Source organism: Nicotiana sylvestris, chromosome 2 (assembly GCF_000393655.2).
Source record: "Nicotiana sylvestris chromosome 2, ASM39365v2, whole genome shotgun sequence".
Lineage (NCBI taxonomy): Eukaryota > Viridiplantae > Streptophyta > Magnoliopsida > Solanales > Solanaceae > Nicotiana > Nicotiana sylvestris.
In genome coordinates this window covers 35,602,079-35,620,210 of record NC_091058.1, presented here as the reverse complement: position 1 = coordinate 35,620,210, position 18,132 = coordinate 35,602,079, and the positions used below count along the sequence as shown (strand labels likewise).

Genomic DNA, 18,132 nt, shown 5'->3' with positions numbered 1-18,132 from the left:
TGCAATTGTCGGCAGGGTTTAAGATGCCCAAGTTTGATTTGTATGATGGGCACGGTGATCCAGTGGCACATTTGAGAGGCTTTTGTAGCGAGGGGAGCTGGAGGGAAGGATGAGTTACTAATGGCGTATTTCAGTCAGAGTTTGAGTGGATCAGCGCTAGAATGGTATACTCGGTATGATCACGGAAGATGGTACACATGGGATGATCTAGCCCAAGCATTTGCTTGTCACTTCCAGTACTACCTCGAGATTATTCCGGATCGTCTGTCTTTGATAAAACTTAAAAAAAATCACAATGAGAATTTCAGGGAGTATGGTTTTAGGTGGAGAGAGCAGGCAGCAAGGGTTGACCCTCCAATGAAAGAAAGTGAAATGGTGGATTATTTTCTGCAGACCTTAGAACCTACTTATTACGGTCATCTGGTATCAGCTATAGGCAAGTCCTTCAATGAAGTGGTAAAGATGGGCAGTATGGTAGAAGAAGGACTCAAGACAAACAAAATCATGAGTTATTCGGCTATTAAGGCAACCACCCAAGCCATTCAAAGCGGAACTGGGGGAGTAATTGGAAAAAAGAAGAAAAAGGATGTAGCAATGATTGATTTAGGAGCTTGGTTCGGATCCAAGGGTCCATCACAGTACTATAACCAGCCTCGACCCCACCACCAAACCTACCTCATACCTTATATAGACCACAACACTACTACCCACCACCAGACCCCTATTTTCTGTCCACCATACCCAAACATACAGCCAACCTCCGGCCCACGCACAATGGCGTGCGCCAGTACCACAAAATACATACCCAGCTCCACAAAATGCCTATCCACCCCTAAGAGCCTACCGGAACCCTTCTGGATCAGGTTTCCAGCCCAACCAAGTATTTAAGAACGAGAGGTTGCAAAAGAATAAAACCTTCACTCCATTGGGAGAATCCTATACCAGTTTGTTCCACAGGTTGCAACAATTGGGTATCCTGAGTTCGATCGAGCCAAAACTACCAAATCCTCCCCCGAGGAACCTTGATCACTTTGTGAGTTGCGAATATTGTTTTGGTGCTCCGGGGCACGATACATAGAAGTACTGGAAATTGAAAACAACTATTCAAGAGCTCATTGATACTAATCGGATTGAGGTCCAAGCTCCGAAGTCACCCAATATCAACCAGAATCTGTTGCCGGTTCATCTCGAGACAAATATGATTGAGATAGTGCATAAGGGAGGGGAGCCCAAGAAGACTTCACAGACCATCATGATGATTCGTTCCAGTGAAGTGAAGCCGGTTGAAAAACCAACAAGTGAGAAATAAGTGATTCAATTGAGCAGGGCAAATAGTGAACCATCTGCAGTAGCCAGAAAGGGGAACCCAAGTGATGTGGCAATAATACAAGAAGTATCCAAAGTGGTTGTGCCAGGAGTGGTGAACAAGCCTATAGTAATTGTGGAGGACACCCGCATAGACCTTGTCATTGTCAAGCCGGTAACTCAATTACCGATAGTCAACATCAGGGCGGTCCCGTGGAATTATGAATGAGTGACAGTGACTTACAAGGGGAAAGAAGTTAAAAAAAGTTTGTGAGACCCATGGTTTGACTCAATCGGGGAAATGCTTTGCCCCCGAAGAGTTGAGAAAAGCTAAGAGCTCCAAAGACAACCCAGTGCTAGTGAGAAGTGGTGACCGAAGGAGAAGCAGAGGAATTCTTGAGAAAGATGAAAGTGTAGGACTATTCCATTGTGGAGCAGTTGAGGAATACACCGGCTCAGATTTCACTATTGTCATTATTGATCCATTCAGATGAGCACCGTCGGGCTTTGATGAAGACCCTGAATGAGGCCCATGTTCCTGACAAAATCTCAGTAAACCACCTGGAAAAGATAGCTAACAAGATATTTGAGGTAAACTGAGTCACTTTTCTGATAATGAGTTGCCTAGGAGGGTACTGAGCACAATAGACCCCTCTATCTCACGGTGAAATGTGAAGATTCCGTGGTTACCCGAGTACTGGTCGACAATGGTTTCAGTGCAAACATTTGCCCTCCCTCCACTTTGAACAAATTGAAGGTGGATGATTAAAGAATTCACAAGAACAGTATCTGTGTTCGGGGATTCGATGGTGGAGGGAAAGATTCAGTCGGGGACATAGTGCTTGAGCTTACAATAGGGCCTGTTGAATTTACCATGGAGTTCTAGGTGCTCGATGTGGCTATTTCTTATAATCTGTTGTTGGGTCGACCTTGGATTTATGCTGCAAAAGCAGTCCCATCTACTTTGCATCAAATGGTAAAGTTTGAATGGGATAGACAGGAAATTGTTGTGCGCGGCGAGGATAATTTGTGTTCCCACAGTGATGCCATTGTTCCATTCATAGAGTTTGAAGACGACAAGGGGCCATGGGTTTATCAGGTTTTTGACACGGTATCGGTAGAGAAAATTCCAGAAGGGAAGTGCATTCCAGTGCCGAGGGTAACCACTGCAGCAGTCATGGTAGCCGTTGAAATGTTGAAAAATGGTTTTGTACCAGGCAAGGTTTTGGGTGCATCTCTGCAAGGTATCGTACAGCCGGTCTCTCCCAAAAACTTGGATACATTTGGTTTGGGATTCAAGCCCAGAGTTGCAGACATAAAAAGATCCAGAAAGCTGAAACAGAGGGCATGGGTCCTGCCAAAGCCCATCCCACATCTCTCCAGATCATTTGTCAGGCTCGGCGCCAAGAAACGCCCAGCAAACAACAGTTCCTAGTTCTATGGTTGGTCATAATAAGGAGTTGCTTGAAAGGTTTGAGAAATTATTCAATGAGGTGAACATGGTGGCAGTTGGAGAGGGTTCTAGCAAGGCAGATGTGCAATTTGTTGGGCCCAGTGCAAAGATTAACAATTGGGAAGCTACTTTTCTCCCCACCAGGAAGGAGTTTTGGTAGTTTGCTTTGATTTTCTTTTAGTTTATCTGGATTATTCCAGGGTTGTAATTCAGATTCTATGTTCCGTCCGTTTTGATATATAAACCTTGTTATCTTTCAATTTCAATGAAATGTAATTTCCCTTTCCTCATTCCTGACAGTTTTATTTTTGTTTTCTTTTCTTCCTTGTATAGCTCTTTTTATGCTGGTTTCAATAACATGACATGCATGAGGAATCTTCGGCCCAGTCTTAAAAGCCAATCTAATTCGGAAATAGTAATTCAAGAAATAGAGTGTGATAATGAATCAGAATACGACGAGGATGAGGCCTTTGAAGAGATTAGTAAAGAACTAAGCCATTTCGAAGAAAAACCCAAGCCTAACCTGAGTGATACAGAAGCAATCAATTTAGGGGAACCAGATAATATCAGAGAAACTAAAATAAGTGTCCAGCTTGAACCTCAACTCAGGGAAGAGATAATTAAAGCATTACTTGAGTACAAAGATGTCTTTGCATGGTCGTATCACGACATGCCGGGTTTAAGCACTGACTTGGTGGTTCACAAATTGCCCACTGATCCGGCACTCCCTCCTGTCAAGAAGAAGCTGAGGAAATTTAAGACTGATATGAGTGTGAAGATCAAAGAAGAGGTCACTAAGCAGTTTGATGCAAAAGTCATTTGGGTCACTCGGTATCCCACTTGGTTAGACAACATAGTACCTGTGCCAAAGAAGGATGGCAAGGCCAGAGTGTGTTTTGATTACCGTGATATCAATGAAGCGAGTCCCAAGGACAACTTCCCACTGTCAAATATCCACATTCTGATTGACAATTGTGCCAAACATGAGCTTGGGTCTTTTGTGGACTGTTATACGGGTTATTATCAGATCTTAATGGATGAGGAAGATGCGGAGAAGACATCATTCATCACACCATGGGGAACATACTGCTACAGGTTCATGCCTTTCGGGTTGAAAAATGCTGGGGCAACTTACATGAGGGCAATGACAACCATATTTCACAACATGATACACGAGGAGATCGAGGTTTATGTGGATAATGTAATCATAAAGTCTAGAAAGCAGTCTGATCACGTCAGAGATTTGAGAAAATTCTTCCAAATGCTTCGCAGGTACAATCTTAAGCTCAATCCTACAAAATGCACATTCGGTGTGCCATCCGGAAAATTATTGGGATTCATAGTCAGCCGTCGAGGTATTGAATTGGACCCGTCAAAGATTAAAGCTATCCAAGAATTGCCACCTCCAAGGAACAAGACTGAGGTGATGAGTTTATTAGGGAGGTTAAATTACATCAGTAGGTTTATTGCTCAGCTTACGACAACATGTGAGCCTATCTTCAAACTGTTGAAGAAAGATGTTGCGGTCAAGTGGACAGATGAGCGTCAAGAAGCATTTGATAAGATAAAAGGGTATTTGTCAAACCCACCTGTGTTGATCCCACCAGAACTAGGGAGACATTTGATTATGTATTTGACAGTTTTGGACAATTCGTTTGGTTGTGTGCTGGGTCAGCATGACATCACCGGCAGGAAAGAGTAGGCCATCTATTATCTCAACAAGAAGTTCACATCTTACGAGGTTAAGTACACTCACCTTGAGAGGACATGTTACGCCCTAACTTGGGTAGCACAGAAGTTAAAGCATTATTTGTCATCTTACACTACTTACCTCATCTCTCGTTTGGATCCATTAAAGTATATCTTTCAGAAGCCTAAGCCCACAGGGAGGCTCGCAAAGTGGCAGATCTTGCTCACAGAATTTGACATCGTCTATGTGACCAGGACCGCGATGAAAGCCTAGGCTTTGGCCGATTATTTGGCTGAGAACCTAGTGGATGAAGAATATGAGCCTTTGAAGACTTACTTCCCTGATGAAGAGGTGATGCATATTAATTAGTTGGAACAAGTTGGAAAGACAGGTTGGAAACTTTTCTTTGATGGAGCTGCTAACATGAAAGGCGTTGGGATAGGAGCTGTATTGATTTCTGAAACAGGACATCACTACCCTATTACAACTCAGCTTCATTTCTACTGTACTAATAATATGGTTGAATACGAGGCATGAATTTTGGGTTTGAGATTAGCTGCAGACACGGGTGTCCAGGAAGTTTTGGTCTTGGGGGACTCGGACCTTCTGGTGCATCAGATTCAAGGGGAATGGCTAGCACGAGATCTAAAACTCATACTGTACCGTCAATGTTTGCATGATCTTTGTCAACGGTTTTGATCAGTAGAGTTCAAGCACATTAGAAGGATCCATAACGAAGTTGCTGATGGTTTGGCTACCTTGGCATCAATGTTACATCATTCGCATAAGGATTATATTGATCCGTTGCATATTCAGGTTCATGATCAGCATGCTTACTGTAATGTGGTAGAAGAAAAACTTGATGGGGAGCCTTAGTTTCATGATATCAAGGAATATATCAGGATGGGGTTGTATCCGGTACAGGACACATGCGATCAAAAGAGAACAATTCGGCGGTTAGTGAGCGGATTTTTCTTCAGCGGAGGGGTTTTGTACAAAAGGACTCTAGATCTTGGATTGTTGAGATGCATAGATGCTAGACAGGCCATAGCTATCATGACCGAAGTACATTTCGGAGTCTGTGGACCGCATATGAGCGGGTACGTGTTGGTAAAGAAGATCCTCCAAACAGGTTATTATTGGCTCACTATGGAGCGAGATTGTATCAGTTTCGTGCTAAAGTGTCATCAGTGCCAAGTGCATGGAGATTTGATTCATTCTCTGCCATCCGAATTGCACACAATGTCCGCACCATAGCCTTTTGTTGCGTGGGGCATGGATGTCATTGGGCCAATTGAGCCATCAGCATCAAATGGGCACAGGTTCATTCTAGTGCCCATCGACTATTTTACCAAGTGGGTAGAGGCTAAAATGTTCAAGTCCGTAACCAAGAAAGCGGTGGTTGATTTTGTGCACTCAAGTATCATTTGCCGGTTTGGGATACCAAAGGTGATCATTACAAACAATGGGGCTAATCTCAATAGTCATCTGATGAAAGAGGTATATCAGCAATTCAAGATTACGTATCGCAATTCCACCCCTTACCGCCCCAAGGAAAACGGAGCAGTTGAGGCGGCCAACAAGAATACAAAGAATATACTTTGGAAGATGGTGGAAGGTTCCAGGCAATGGCATGAGAAGCTGCCTTTTGCATTACTGGGTTATCGCACTTCAGTAGGGGCAACTCCTTATTTATTGGTACATGGCACTGAGGCGGTGATACCTGCGGAACTTGAAGTCCCGTCCCTTCGGATTGTCGCTGAGGCCAAAATTGATGACGATGAGTGGGTCAAAACTCGCTTGGAACAATTGAGTTTAATTGATGAAAAAAGATTAGCAGCAGTGTGTCATGGCCAGTTGTATCAACAGAGAATGGCAAGAGCATATAATAAGAAGGTGTGTCCACGGAGGTTTGAAGTGGGTCAGTTAGTATTGAAATGTATCCTTCCTCATCAGGCTGAAGCAAGAGGCAAGTTCGCCCCAAACTGGCAAAGGCCGTTCATCGTGACGAGAGTGTTGTCCAATGGTGCTTTATATTTAACAGATGTAGAAGGAAAATGTGTAGAAATGGCCATCAATTCTGATGCAGTCAAAAGATATTATGTATGATCTCTTCGGTTAAAAGTTTGTAATTGGCATATTTTGAAGATTGGAATGACGAAGGCATTTTGTTCTACTATCTAAACAATTTATCCTTTGTTACACTTTTGAGCCTTACTTATTTTCTTTCATACCCTCTTTCGGAATCAGTAGAAAAGATCATAAACACAAGCGTGAAAGAGACGTAAAGGAAAAAAAAAGAAAAAAAAGAATAAGAAAAAGAGAAAAAAAAAGAAAAAGAAAAAAAACACAACAAAACAACAAAAGAGAAAAGGAGAAAGAAAAGAAAAAAAGAGAAAGAGAAAGAAAAGGAAAGAAAATCACAACAATAAAGTAATTCCTATGACATGAATTACGTTCGACCTGATTCCTTTAAAGGATATGTAGGCAGCCTCACGGTTCGGTCCCATCAAACAAAAATTCAAAAGTCCCCAAGCAAAGAAACTGAGGCAGAAATTGTGGTTGTTGCAAGAAATTTGATTCCGAAAGTTGTAATTTTGAACCCATTCAAATTATTTTGAGCCTTTTGACACCCTTTCTTTCTAACCCTATCCAAAATCCCACGTTATGATCCAAAGAAAGACCTTCTGATCAATCTTCGAGAGATGCCAAGTCAAGCAAGTAGAGGTGATTCATATCAGGGGCAACACTCTGGCCCAAGCAGAAAAATGAAAAAATGAGAGAGTCTTGTTGGTGAAAACCCTCATGGGCACCATAAGGCAACGAGAGCTGAGGGAAATCAAAAATGAGAGATCTTTATTGGTAAAAACTCTCACGGGCACCGTAAGGCGAAAGTGAGTTGAGAGATGAACAAATGAGAGAGGCTTGTTGGTGAAAACCCTTCAGGGCACCGCAGGCCGAACAAGGTCAAGGTTTTGGAAAAGAAGTCAGGTTATGGAAACTCCGGGGCAATAAAGTATGGCAACTGAAAGTTGTTTAGCTGGACAGATTGGGACGATTAATCCGAAATGCATGTCATGATCATTGGTATCAGCTGTTCCACTCAGATAAGTCTCTTTTCTTTTTCCTTTTTAGCAAGCCATCCAGTTTTGGAATTTCTTTATCCTTAACTCTCAGGGTCATTGCATTTCATTTCTTTTGGGTCTCATTTCTCTAAGATGTTTCAATGTCAGTCTTGGTCAAGCAAAATAAGAAAGGATTTCAAATCTCACTACCAACTTCCAAAAATTGCAAAGCACAATGTGGCCAGAACATACCAAAGATAGCATGATGTAGAGTGGGATAAAATGCCAGCAAAAGATCCACTGATGGAATGATCTAGTAATTTCATGGGAAACGCAGAGGCTCAGTAAAAGGGGTCAGAGGTTAAAACAGCGGTTCGAGTATAGAACAATCGGGTCATCTGAGGTCATGTGGGTTGAAAGATAGTCAGAAAGTCAAGAGGTTCAGAGCCAATTCGGGGAAGCCAGTCAAAACAAAGCACGACAGCGGAGAGACTTTCAGCAAGAATGCCACAAACTAACTATCACATTTTAAACTGACAAGATTTTTCTTTGATTGAAATAGGGGCAGAAAGTTTCGATTGTTTCGGGGAAATCCGCCATAAGGAAAGGCAAGCACCAGATAGGACCCGCCTGGATAATGGCATTTCATTCGAAGTTCTCAGGACCCGCCTGGACCCGCCTGGATAATGGGATTTCATTTGAAGTTCTCAGGACCCGCCTGGACCCGCCTGGATAATGGGATTTCATTTGAAGTTCTTAGGACCCGCCTGGATAATGGGATTTCATTTGAAGTTTTCAGGACCCGCCTGGATAATTGGATTTCATTTGAAGTTTTCAGGACCCGCGTGGATAATGGAATTTCATTTCAAGTTCCCAAGACCCGCCTGGATAATGGGATTTCATTTGAAGTTTTCAGGACCCGACTGGATAATGGGATTTCATTTCAAGTTCTCAGGACCCGCCTGGATAATGGGATTTTATTTGAAGTTTTCAAGACCCACCTGGATAATGGGATTTCATTTGAAGTTTTCAGGACCCGCCTGGATAATGGGATTTCATTTGAAGTTTTCAGGACCCGCCTAGATAATGGGACCTAGTTTAAAATTCAAAACAATCATGAGTAGCAAGACCTAACATAAATATACCCCAAAGGAACATAAGTAGGATTCAAAGTTTGCATGTTTGAGATAGGATGCAATTAAGAGTTTTCAGGACCCTCCTGAATAATGGGACCTAGCTTTAATATTTTCATTAGATAACAAGATTTGATGTAAGTTCTGTTGTAGGGTGGTATAATTTAGCCGTAAAAGTTGTCACTCTTAAGATAAGACTTGATTTTTGATTGTCAGGACCCTCCTGGATAATGGGATGTAGCTTTAATACCTTCTTACCTTTAGAAGATATAACTTAGATTTAAAATTATCGCTTAATTAAGAGATTGTCAGGACCCTCCTGGATAATGGGATGCAGTCATAAGACCTTCTTAGATAGAAAGATCTAGCGGAAGTCATACCTTTAAAAAAACATAATTCAGCTTTTTAAAACTGTCATTTAACTAGGAGTTTTCAGGACCCTCCTGAATAATGGGATCTAGCTTTCAAATTCATAGAAATATTTGGAATGATTCAATTAACACTCATAGATGCGCCCAACACCAAACTGGGGCAGGAAAATTTCTTTTGTTTTGTTTGTTTTGATGTAATTAGGTTCAAAGGAAGCAGTTTCAGATGAACAGTTGAAGTTTTGGCAATCAGGCGCCCACCTGGAGAGCACAGGAATACAGTTCAAGTTCAGCAATCAGGCGCCCACCTGGAGAGCAAGGTAATATGATTCAAGTTCGTCAGTCAGGCGCCCACCTGGAGAGCACGGGAATACGGTTCAAGTTCGGCAATCAGGCGCCCACCTGGAGAGCAAGGGAACACAGTTGAAGTTCGGCAATCAGGCACCACCTGGAAAGCAAAGGAACACAGTTGAAGTTTTGGCAATCAGGCGCCCACCTGGAGAGCAAGGGAACACAGTTGAAGTTTTGGCAATCAGGTGCCCACCTGGAGAGTAAGGAAACACAGTTGAAGTTTTGGCGATCAGGCGCCTACCTGGAGAGCACGGGAATACAGTTCAGTTTTGGCAATCAGGCGTCCACCTGAAGAAAAGGAAATTATCTCAGATTATAATTTGAATTCAGCAATCAGGCGTCCACCTGAAGAAAAGGGAAAGCGTCTCAGATTACAACTCAACAAAGGGATTTCACCGGGAGAATACAAGGCAACAAGAATCACAAGATCAAGTTTGAAGATACAAATAGGATTTTTGTAACTTATAGATCATAGTCTAGTCTAGTTTCTTCTTATTTTGACACGGTATAATAAGGGGTTTAGTAAGAAGTAGCAGCAGTAGCAGCAACAGGGAAATCACAGCTTTATGGTAGTCTCAGCTGCCAAACATTCCCGAACTACACTTACCGGATTCCTTTATAGCCAAGGATATGTAGGCAACCTCAGAAGCAGGGTGCGGTCAAATTTTTCAAAAATACTTCCCACGGAGTATTCAAACGGGCAAAAATCGCTCGTATCCGCTCACTTTGTCTTTGCCCGAAAATTCTTCGTGTTTCCGAGCAAAGAGGGGCAACTGTGAGCACGCAATTTTTGCCCTATATGAATTACTCCCATAAGTTCAAAACAAAATAATTTTTTCCACTGTTTGCAATTTTGTGGATTCTTATGGCATTTTCTGTCAATTGTTTGCATTTGTTTGTGCATGTTTACTTTATTTAATTAATGAAAAATACAAAACAATATATATGTTGTATTTGCATTTAGAATTTAATTTTAGTAGACTAATTAGCAAATTAGTTGTTCTATAAAATGGAAAAAATCACAAAAAAATAGTTTATTTTTACGCTTTTAAGTTTAATTTTGAATTTTTGTAATTTTCCTTAAATTTGATTTTTAATTAGTTGTGGTAATTATTAGTTAGAGTTAATTAGTTTAATGTGGTAAGACAATTTGATTTAGGGATTAATTGGGTTTTATTTTTTAATTTGAAAAGGAAAGATTTTGGAAAGAAAAGGAAAAGGAAGAAAAATTAAGATGAGAAGCCTGGTTTTGGGCCATTTTGTTTAAAATTACTTGGGCCCAAAATAAAATTCCCCCAGAACCCGTCATAACCCGACCCAAAACCATACTCTAACCCGATCTGGCCCCCCCACTACACAAACGACCCCATTTAGTTAAGTTTTGATCTCAACCGTCGAGGTTATATGATCAAACGGCTGAGAAGTGGGGATCATTTAGGATATATATGTCCTAAACACCCCTACCCCCCCCCCCAAACCGTCTCTCACACAACACCCTCAGAATCCCAAACACTCCGACCATGCTCCGCCCTAACCACCGTCCGCCGCCCATCTGAAATCGCCCAAGGCGGCGGCCGGCGGCCAAATACACCCAAAATCACACCAAATAATCTCCTCACTCCCCTCTTTCCATATATCCAACCACCTTCCCTCAAATCCAGCCAGATTCCCTCAAATATCCGATCAAAACTTGGAACCCTAACGTCGCCACAGTTTCTCCGGTGGCGGCGCCACCTCTGACCGGCCCCAAAATAACACCCCTTGACCTCCTTCATCCCCTCTTCCCCAATCTCTAATTATTTTCCTTCGAACCACCCTAGTTTCATTCGAATCTTGAATCGGAGTCACTTCTTAGACTGCTAATGGGTCAAAACCCATGCTAGTCAACTATTCTCTGTGAGGATGAGTGACTAGCCTGGATTTTGACTTATTTTGAAGTTTCATCAAATTCATGCAAGATCCAAACCGATGAGTCTATTCGAGAGAGGCATGCTTCCATTTAGTCAGTAGGTATTTTCCTCCTCTGTATCATTTCTTTTAAAACTCGTTTGGATTAGTTCGTTAGAAGTAATTGGAGCCAGGTGCTGTTTAAGTAGTTTATTTATCTTGTTTGAATCGTTTGTTTGGTTCATAACTGTTGCTAGGATAATTAAGTCATTTTGTTTTGTGAATCAGTTGAGTTCTTTGGACTCAATTCTCTTCCTCCCATGTTATCTTTTTCTTGCTTTTGGCCCAAGCAGCCTCGTTCGTCTGAGCCTCACAGTGATTAATGGCTTGGAGTTTGTGGATTGGGTTATAGTGTTTGGACCCATTGTTTAAACGAGGCCCTTTTCTAAATTGACCCATATGGATGCTTGGCCCAAAGATAAAAACAGAGTCTTCAAGGGATAATTTTGGAAGTTGGGGTAGGGAATCTTTTGTTAACAGCCTGAGGAAGCTTCTCAAAAGCTGCAAAATAGCCTTACTTGGCCAACAAGTCAGTAATTTAAGGACTTTTAAGCAAAAATGAGAATTGAGAAAGGGACTAAGGTGCACATCAGATTCACATTAGTTGCCCTATTTTCTTGCCTATAAAGGCATACTTCCGGGCATTGAAGAGGGGGATTTTGCTGAAAATTTTGATAGAAAATACTGTTCCGTTAAGTTTATGCTTTGCCTTTTGAGGTCTTCACTTCCTGAATCAATTTCTGCTGGCTTGGGTTTTGAAATGGTTTGAGGTCTAGTCATCGAGTTTGGGTTTTGATGTTTGCTGGGTTATTGTGTGTTTGAAACTGGTTCCTGGGTTGTTGTATGTCATTTTCTGAGGTTTGAAATTGGTTTACTGAGTGTTGTTGGTGTTGATTTCTGCTTGTTCTACTGTTGATTCCTCACTTTGTTCTTTTCCCCTTTCGATATCCAGGTATTACTCTTGAGATCTGAAGAATGTAAATGCAGATTTGATGAAATGAAGTGGAAACAAAGATCTGGAGTTTCTACTTGTAGTCTAATGGCCTATAGCTAGTTTTCATTTCCTTTATTAAATTCTTCTGATTCATGTGTTTCTTACATGTCATGTGTTTACTTAAGAAATGAATGTGGTTCTTTTGAAGTGTAGATTGTTCAAACATTATAGACCCTATGCAATATGTGTTAAATGAGTCATCAGTTGTACTTTCGTGATGTGCGTTAGGAATTGCATAATTGAATAATAGTTGAATTCCTGTAATTAATTAAGTCCAGCTATGATTTGGGGAACAACCTATGGATTGTATGTGATATTCTGAATTGTGATGGTTCAATATTGAATGGGAAGAAACTAGGTATGAGATACTGAGTTGGGCTTTGGGTCTCTGTTGAATATCAATATTACCATCGTGTCCTTGTCATGTGAATTCATAAGGCTGTCAGATGGTTGTAGGTGTTTGATTTCGGAATTAGTAAATTTTCTTGTCCAGTTTCAGTTCTTGTGCATCATGTTTTTCTCTAGAAGTGATTTGAACTCCAAGTTTGTTCAAGGGCAATAGTTGCATCAGATTTTAATACAAGTGGCGGATGCCTTTGAGCTTTGTAATTGATAAATAATGTGTGTGAAAGAGGTATTAGTGCAAATAAGGATGTCTTAGAATTCCATTTGAATTAAAATTTCAGCAACGATTATTCCATTCAAGATTTTCTTAACGATACAAGTTGCCTCAAGTGCATTTGACGGATCACGTTTTGGGTTGTCATGTCGGGCCCAATTGTGAATTGCAGTCCTCCTCCACGACCAGGCTGCCAAGCTAGGTTTCATTTGGGGTCCAGTATTTTCACGTACCAAGCCCTGTATGTTATTGAGTCATTAACACAAGTTTGGCCTAGAATAAATCAGAACTCCTTACGCCTTTTTATTAATTAGCCTTGAATCTTTTTTAAAAAATAAAATGGAATTGAGATGCTCCGCGCCAAATAAAATCCCAAATGTGTGGCCCTCGTTTAATTATTTCTTTTAAAAACTCTTAGAATTCGAGGCATGTCATTTAGCGAATTTCCATGGCCCTTGCAAAGTTTAAAACGCGTAGTTGCTTTAGGCGCGTTATTTTAATAACATTATCTTCTTAAATTCGGGAGCACATTTCATGTGACCCATATCCAAATCTCACAATGCTAAATAAAATATGTCTCGAACTACGGGTGCATTTCATGTGGCGTGGTTCAAAGACATGTTTTAGATAACATTGAATCTTCCTAAAAAAAATTAAAAGCGGTTAATAAGCTAAAATATACCATAGGCTAAAACATGTATTAAAATCAGATAATAGGCCAATTATAATAGTTGAGCGACCGTGCTAGAACCACGGAACCTGGGAATGCCTAACATCTTCTCCCAGGTTAACAAAATTCCTTACCCGAATTTCTATGTTCGCGGACTGTAAAATAGAGTCAATCTTTTCCTTGATTCAGGATTCTAAGTTGGTGACTTGGGACACCATAAATTATCCCAAGTGGTTACTCTCAATTAAATAAATAAATAATCTTGTTTCGATTGTCACTTTAATTGGAAAAACTCCCTTATATACCTTACGGGGGTGTGGGAAAGAAGGACGTGTGACAGCTCTGGCGACTCTGTTGGGGATCGAAACCAGAATCTCTGGTTCAGGGTTCAGATTTTGAGCTTAGATGAATTGTTATAATTGGCTTTATTAATTATCTGATTTTGTGTGTTAAGTGTTGCTTTTACCGCTTTAATATTCTGTGAGCTGTATATAAACTGCTACGAAACTCTTCTTCTTTCTGAGTCTTCTAAATCATGGAGGAGTGTGCACTTCGTGTGACTTCTCTTCTGTTAGAGTCATATCCCAAATTTTAGAACGAGGTTCGGACAAGTTGCAAAGCCGGTGAAGCTTCTGTATTCCCAGTATGCTGCCCCCCTTGGCTCGAGTCGTCCGCTCGGGTAAGCCAGGTCTAGAACAATAAACCCAGGTTTTAAACCTAGTATAACAAGACCTCATGCCGGATCCCTAGCAGGAACTTTTGCTTGCATCACGTGCATTTGACTTTGGAGACTCAACACAGAGGTTGGGTCTGTCTAGGACAGGTGTACCAAAAATGAAAAGACCATCCTTATGCATTTTACTTGCTACTTGTGCATTTATTTGATTTGGATTTGCATGCTGACCGGGTTTTGAATAACGGGATAAAGTTGGAAAAAGAGAATAGCAATGTGAGGGTTAAGTGAGTTAAATCACCTGTTTTGGAAACCAATGTCCAAATAGTACTGAAACTCTACCGAATTTTTTAGAAAAATGAAAAAAAAATGGTTTTGTTTTGAAAAATAGTTGGTTTTATTTTATTTGTCCGAACTACGCCAGTTTGATTCTCACAGGGTATGAGATACGTAGGCAACCTTCATCGGGTCCAACTTCCTTTTTGCAAAAAATAACCCAAAAAGAACAAAATTTTATGTTTATTGCAAATAAGTAAGCTGATGTCATTCTTGTCAAAAATAGTCGAATGTCCCTCAAAAGGGTGCCAGAAGGCTGTTTTTGCAAGAACAACCACCTTTAGTCATTTTTAAAGGTTTTGGCTGGTTAGCCGACACAGCCTTAAAATCTTCGTTTTCGAGTGCTGAAAGGCCATATTGGTAAAGTTGGATATTTTTTGTGAAAATTTTGATAAATGGTCATTTTTCTTGATTCAAAATGAGTCATAGTTTTCTTTTAATTAAAATCACCTTAATAAATGTGCAGGATGAGCACAATTCAAAATGAACCTTTCTCAATTTGTGAAGAGATCCCTTTGGAGCTGCATATGTGGTGGCATGATTTGGAGGACAATAGCAAAAAAGTTGTGACAAAAGCATTGGGTGGTCTTGTCGGGCTCTTGAAGGTTAAGCCGAGAAAGGACATAATCGAGGCATTGATACCATTTTGGGACCCAACACATAATGTATTTCACTTTGCTGATTTCGAGTTAACTCCTACCCTGGAAGAGATAGTAGGCTACGCCGGTTTCGAGGGGAATCTTAGAAATCAATACCTGGTAGCACCGAGAACAGTAACCCCTCACAAATTTTAATAACATTATCTTCCTAAATTCGGGTGCACATTTCATGTGACCCAAATCCAAATCTGACAACGTTAAATAAAATATGTCTCGGACTACGGGTGCATTTCATGTGGCGTGGTTCAAAGACATGTTTTAGATAACGTTGAATCTTCCTAAAAATAATTAAAAGCGGTTAATAAGCTAAAATATACCATAGTCTAAACCATGTATTAAAATCAGATAATAGGCCAATTATAATAGTTGAGCGACCGTGCTAGAACCACGGAACCTGGGAATGCCTAACACCTTCTCCCGGGTTAACAGAATTCCTTACCCGAATTTTTGTATTCGCGGACTGTAAAACAGAGTAAATCTTTTCCTCGATTCAGGATTCTAAGCTGGTGACTTGGGACACCATAAATTATCTTAAGTGGCGACTCTGAATTTAATAAATTAATCCCGTTTCGATTGTCACTTTAATTGAAAAAACTCCCTTATATACCTTACGGGGGTGTAGGAAAGAAGGAGGTGTGACAACCACCAGTTAGGCAATTATGTATCATTATTTACCACCAGTTGGGCACTCATGCATATTCATTTACCACCAAGCTACGGCCGGTCGGGCAGTTACAGTTACTATCGGTTAGGCAGTTATGTATTATTATTTACCACCAGTTGGGCAGTTATGCATTTACCACCAAGCTACGGCTGGTCGGGCAGTTACCACTGATAAGTTGGGCAGTTAACGTTACGGAAATGAGGTAACTAGAACTACTATATTGTAGTTTATATATATATACATATATACGATATGGGTTTTATTCTATATGTTACGGCCCTCAACGGCAAGTCAGAAGTTATAAGTTGACTCTTATCTATCCCCGAGATAGTATCTTATTAATATTACGTTTCATTACTGCCTTACATACTCGGTACATTCTTCGTACTGACGCCCCTTTTTTGGAGCGCTGTATTTCATGCCACGTAGGTGTAGATAGGCGAGGTGAGGACCATCCACTGTAGGCTGCCTCCAGATATCAGCTTTTGGTTAGTGAGCTCCACATCTTCCTGAAGTATTGCCGAGTCACATTCTATATATGTTACTTTGTTTTATGAGGATATCAGGGACCCTGTCCCCACTTATATGTTATGGTCATGTTTTCTTAGAGGTTTGTAGACAATATCATGTGTATAGCTTTAGGTATGACATGTCAACGACCTTGTCGGCCCTTATGTATCTATATAAATCTTTTTGAATTAGTTATGTGAGTTAAGCTCTAATATTGTTAATTACATATATAGATGTGGCCTATCATGGCCCCTGATGAGTCTTATAGAAAAAAAGATAAGATACGTGGCGCTCGATTGAGTAGCAACCGGGTGCCAGTCGTGGCCTTCTGATTTGGGTCGTGACATAATTCAAGCGAGGTCGAATGTCACTTTAATTAATTTGAACAAGGTCGAATGTGTTAATTCGAGCGAGGTAGAATGTGAGTTGTATTGTTGCTTCAGTGAACGTAAGCGGATTTCATTGTACGCTTGTTTTGCTTCTATAAACTTGGAGAAATTTACATGCTTTTTAGACCAGCATTACAGTCCCAGTCTATCTAGTCCCTTCATTAGGCGACCTGGAGAAGTATTGAGAGGTCAGGCAATGAATATATCAATCTGCACCTTAAACATATTTTAACTTGAAATGTTCTCCTTATCGCCTCGTTAAAAACCTTCCTGAGAAAACCCAATTGGGACAAAACTCAGGTGAGGGAAAAAGAGTACAGCTCGGAGAATATTTTTCCTTATAAGTTAAAGTACTTGAGGTGAGCGATGTTCCAGTTGTTTGGCAGTAGTTTTCCTTCCATCGTTTCCAGTTGGAACGACCGTTTGCTTGATGTCGCCGTAATTTTGTATGGACTGTCCCGATTAGTCCGTAGCTTTATTTCTCGTGGGTTTTTGCTTGCTTGTGTTTTAGCTTTGAGTGCATAGTCCCCGACTTTGAGCGGTCTGACCTTGGATTTTTTTTTGTAGTATCGCTCTACCTGTTGTTTCTGAGCAATTATCCTTATGTAAGCCATGTCTCTTTGTTCTTCGACCTCATCGAGGCCTTGCATCCTGCTATTATCGTTAGTCGGTCCGCTCTCATGTGAGTACCTCAGACTTGGCTCTCCGACCTCGATCGGTATCACTGCATCAGTCCCATAGGCTAGCGAGTATAGTGTTTCTTTTGTGCTTGTTTTTGGCGTTGTGTGGTGTGCCCATAGCACTTTCGGCAGCAACTCCGGCCACAGTCCCTTGGCATTCTCAAGTTTCTTCTTCATGATGTTCAATATTGAATTGTTGGTGGACTCCGCCTGTCCATTGACCGCGGGATGATATGGCATGGAGAGTATTCTTTTGATGTGCCATATTTTGAAGAACTTGGCGATCTTTTTTCCAATGAATTGGGGTCGTTGTCACAACTGATTTCTTTCGGGAGGCCGAAGAGACATACGATATTCATCTATATGAAGTTGATCACTTCTTACTCGCGTATTTGGGCGAATGCACCTGCTTCTACCAACTTTGAAAAATAGTCAGTTAAAACTAAAAGAAATCGTATATTACCTCGTCCTGCTGGGAGGGGGCCGACGATGTCCATCCCCCATTTGATGAAAGGCCAAGGCGAGGTGACTGAGTGGAGGTGTTAACCTACTTGATGGATCGTGGGGGAGTATTTTTGGCATTGTTCGCATTCTTTCACGAAGTCGGTGGCCTCTTTCTTCATTGT

At 41.0% G+C, this 18,132-nt stretch overlaps 1 protein-coding gene across 1 annotated transcript; it reads right to left on the bottom strand.

Annotated features, from left to right (window-relative positions):
- Positions 1-9,142: 9,142 nt before the first annotated feature.
- LOC138884207 (uncharacterized) lies at positions 9,143-17,683 on the bottom strand. The gene is made up of 3 exons (XM_070165271.1): positions 17,375-17,683; positions 9,389-9,462; positions 9,143-9,275 (listed from the first exon to the last, which is right to left on the bottom strand). Exons 1-3 carry the CDS (start codon positions 17,681-17,683, stop codon positions 9,143-9,145), a joined length of 516 nt encoding a protein of 171 aa, XP_070021372.1.
- Positions 17,684-18,132: the final 449 nt, after the last annotated feature.

What these genes read in the sequence shown, in the direction of transcription:
- LOC138884207 (XM_070165271.1), bottom strand. Translation starts at nt 17,683, where the DNA reads ATGAAGAAGAAACTTGAGAATGCCAAGGGACTGTGGCCGGAGTTGCTG. An exon ending in ACTACAAAAAAAAATCCAAG is followed by an intron (nt 9,463 to 17,374) that starts GTCAGACCGCTC and finishes TTTGCTTTCCAG; the next exon opens with GTGGTGCCTGATTGCCGAAC. An exon ending in CTGATTGCCGAACTTGAACC is followed by an intron (nt 9,276 to 9,388) that starts GTATTCCCGTGC and finishes TGTGCTCTCCAG; the next exon opens with GTGGGCGCCTGATTGCCAAA.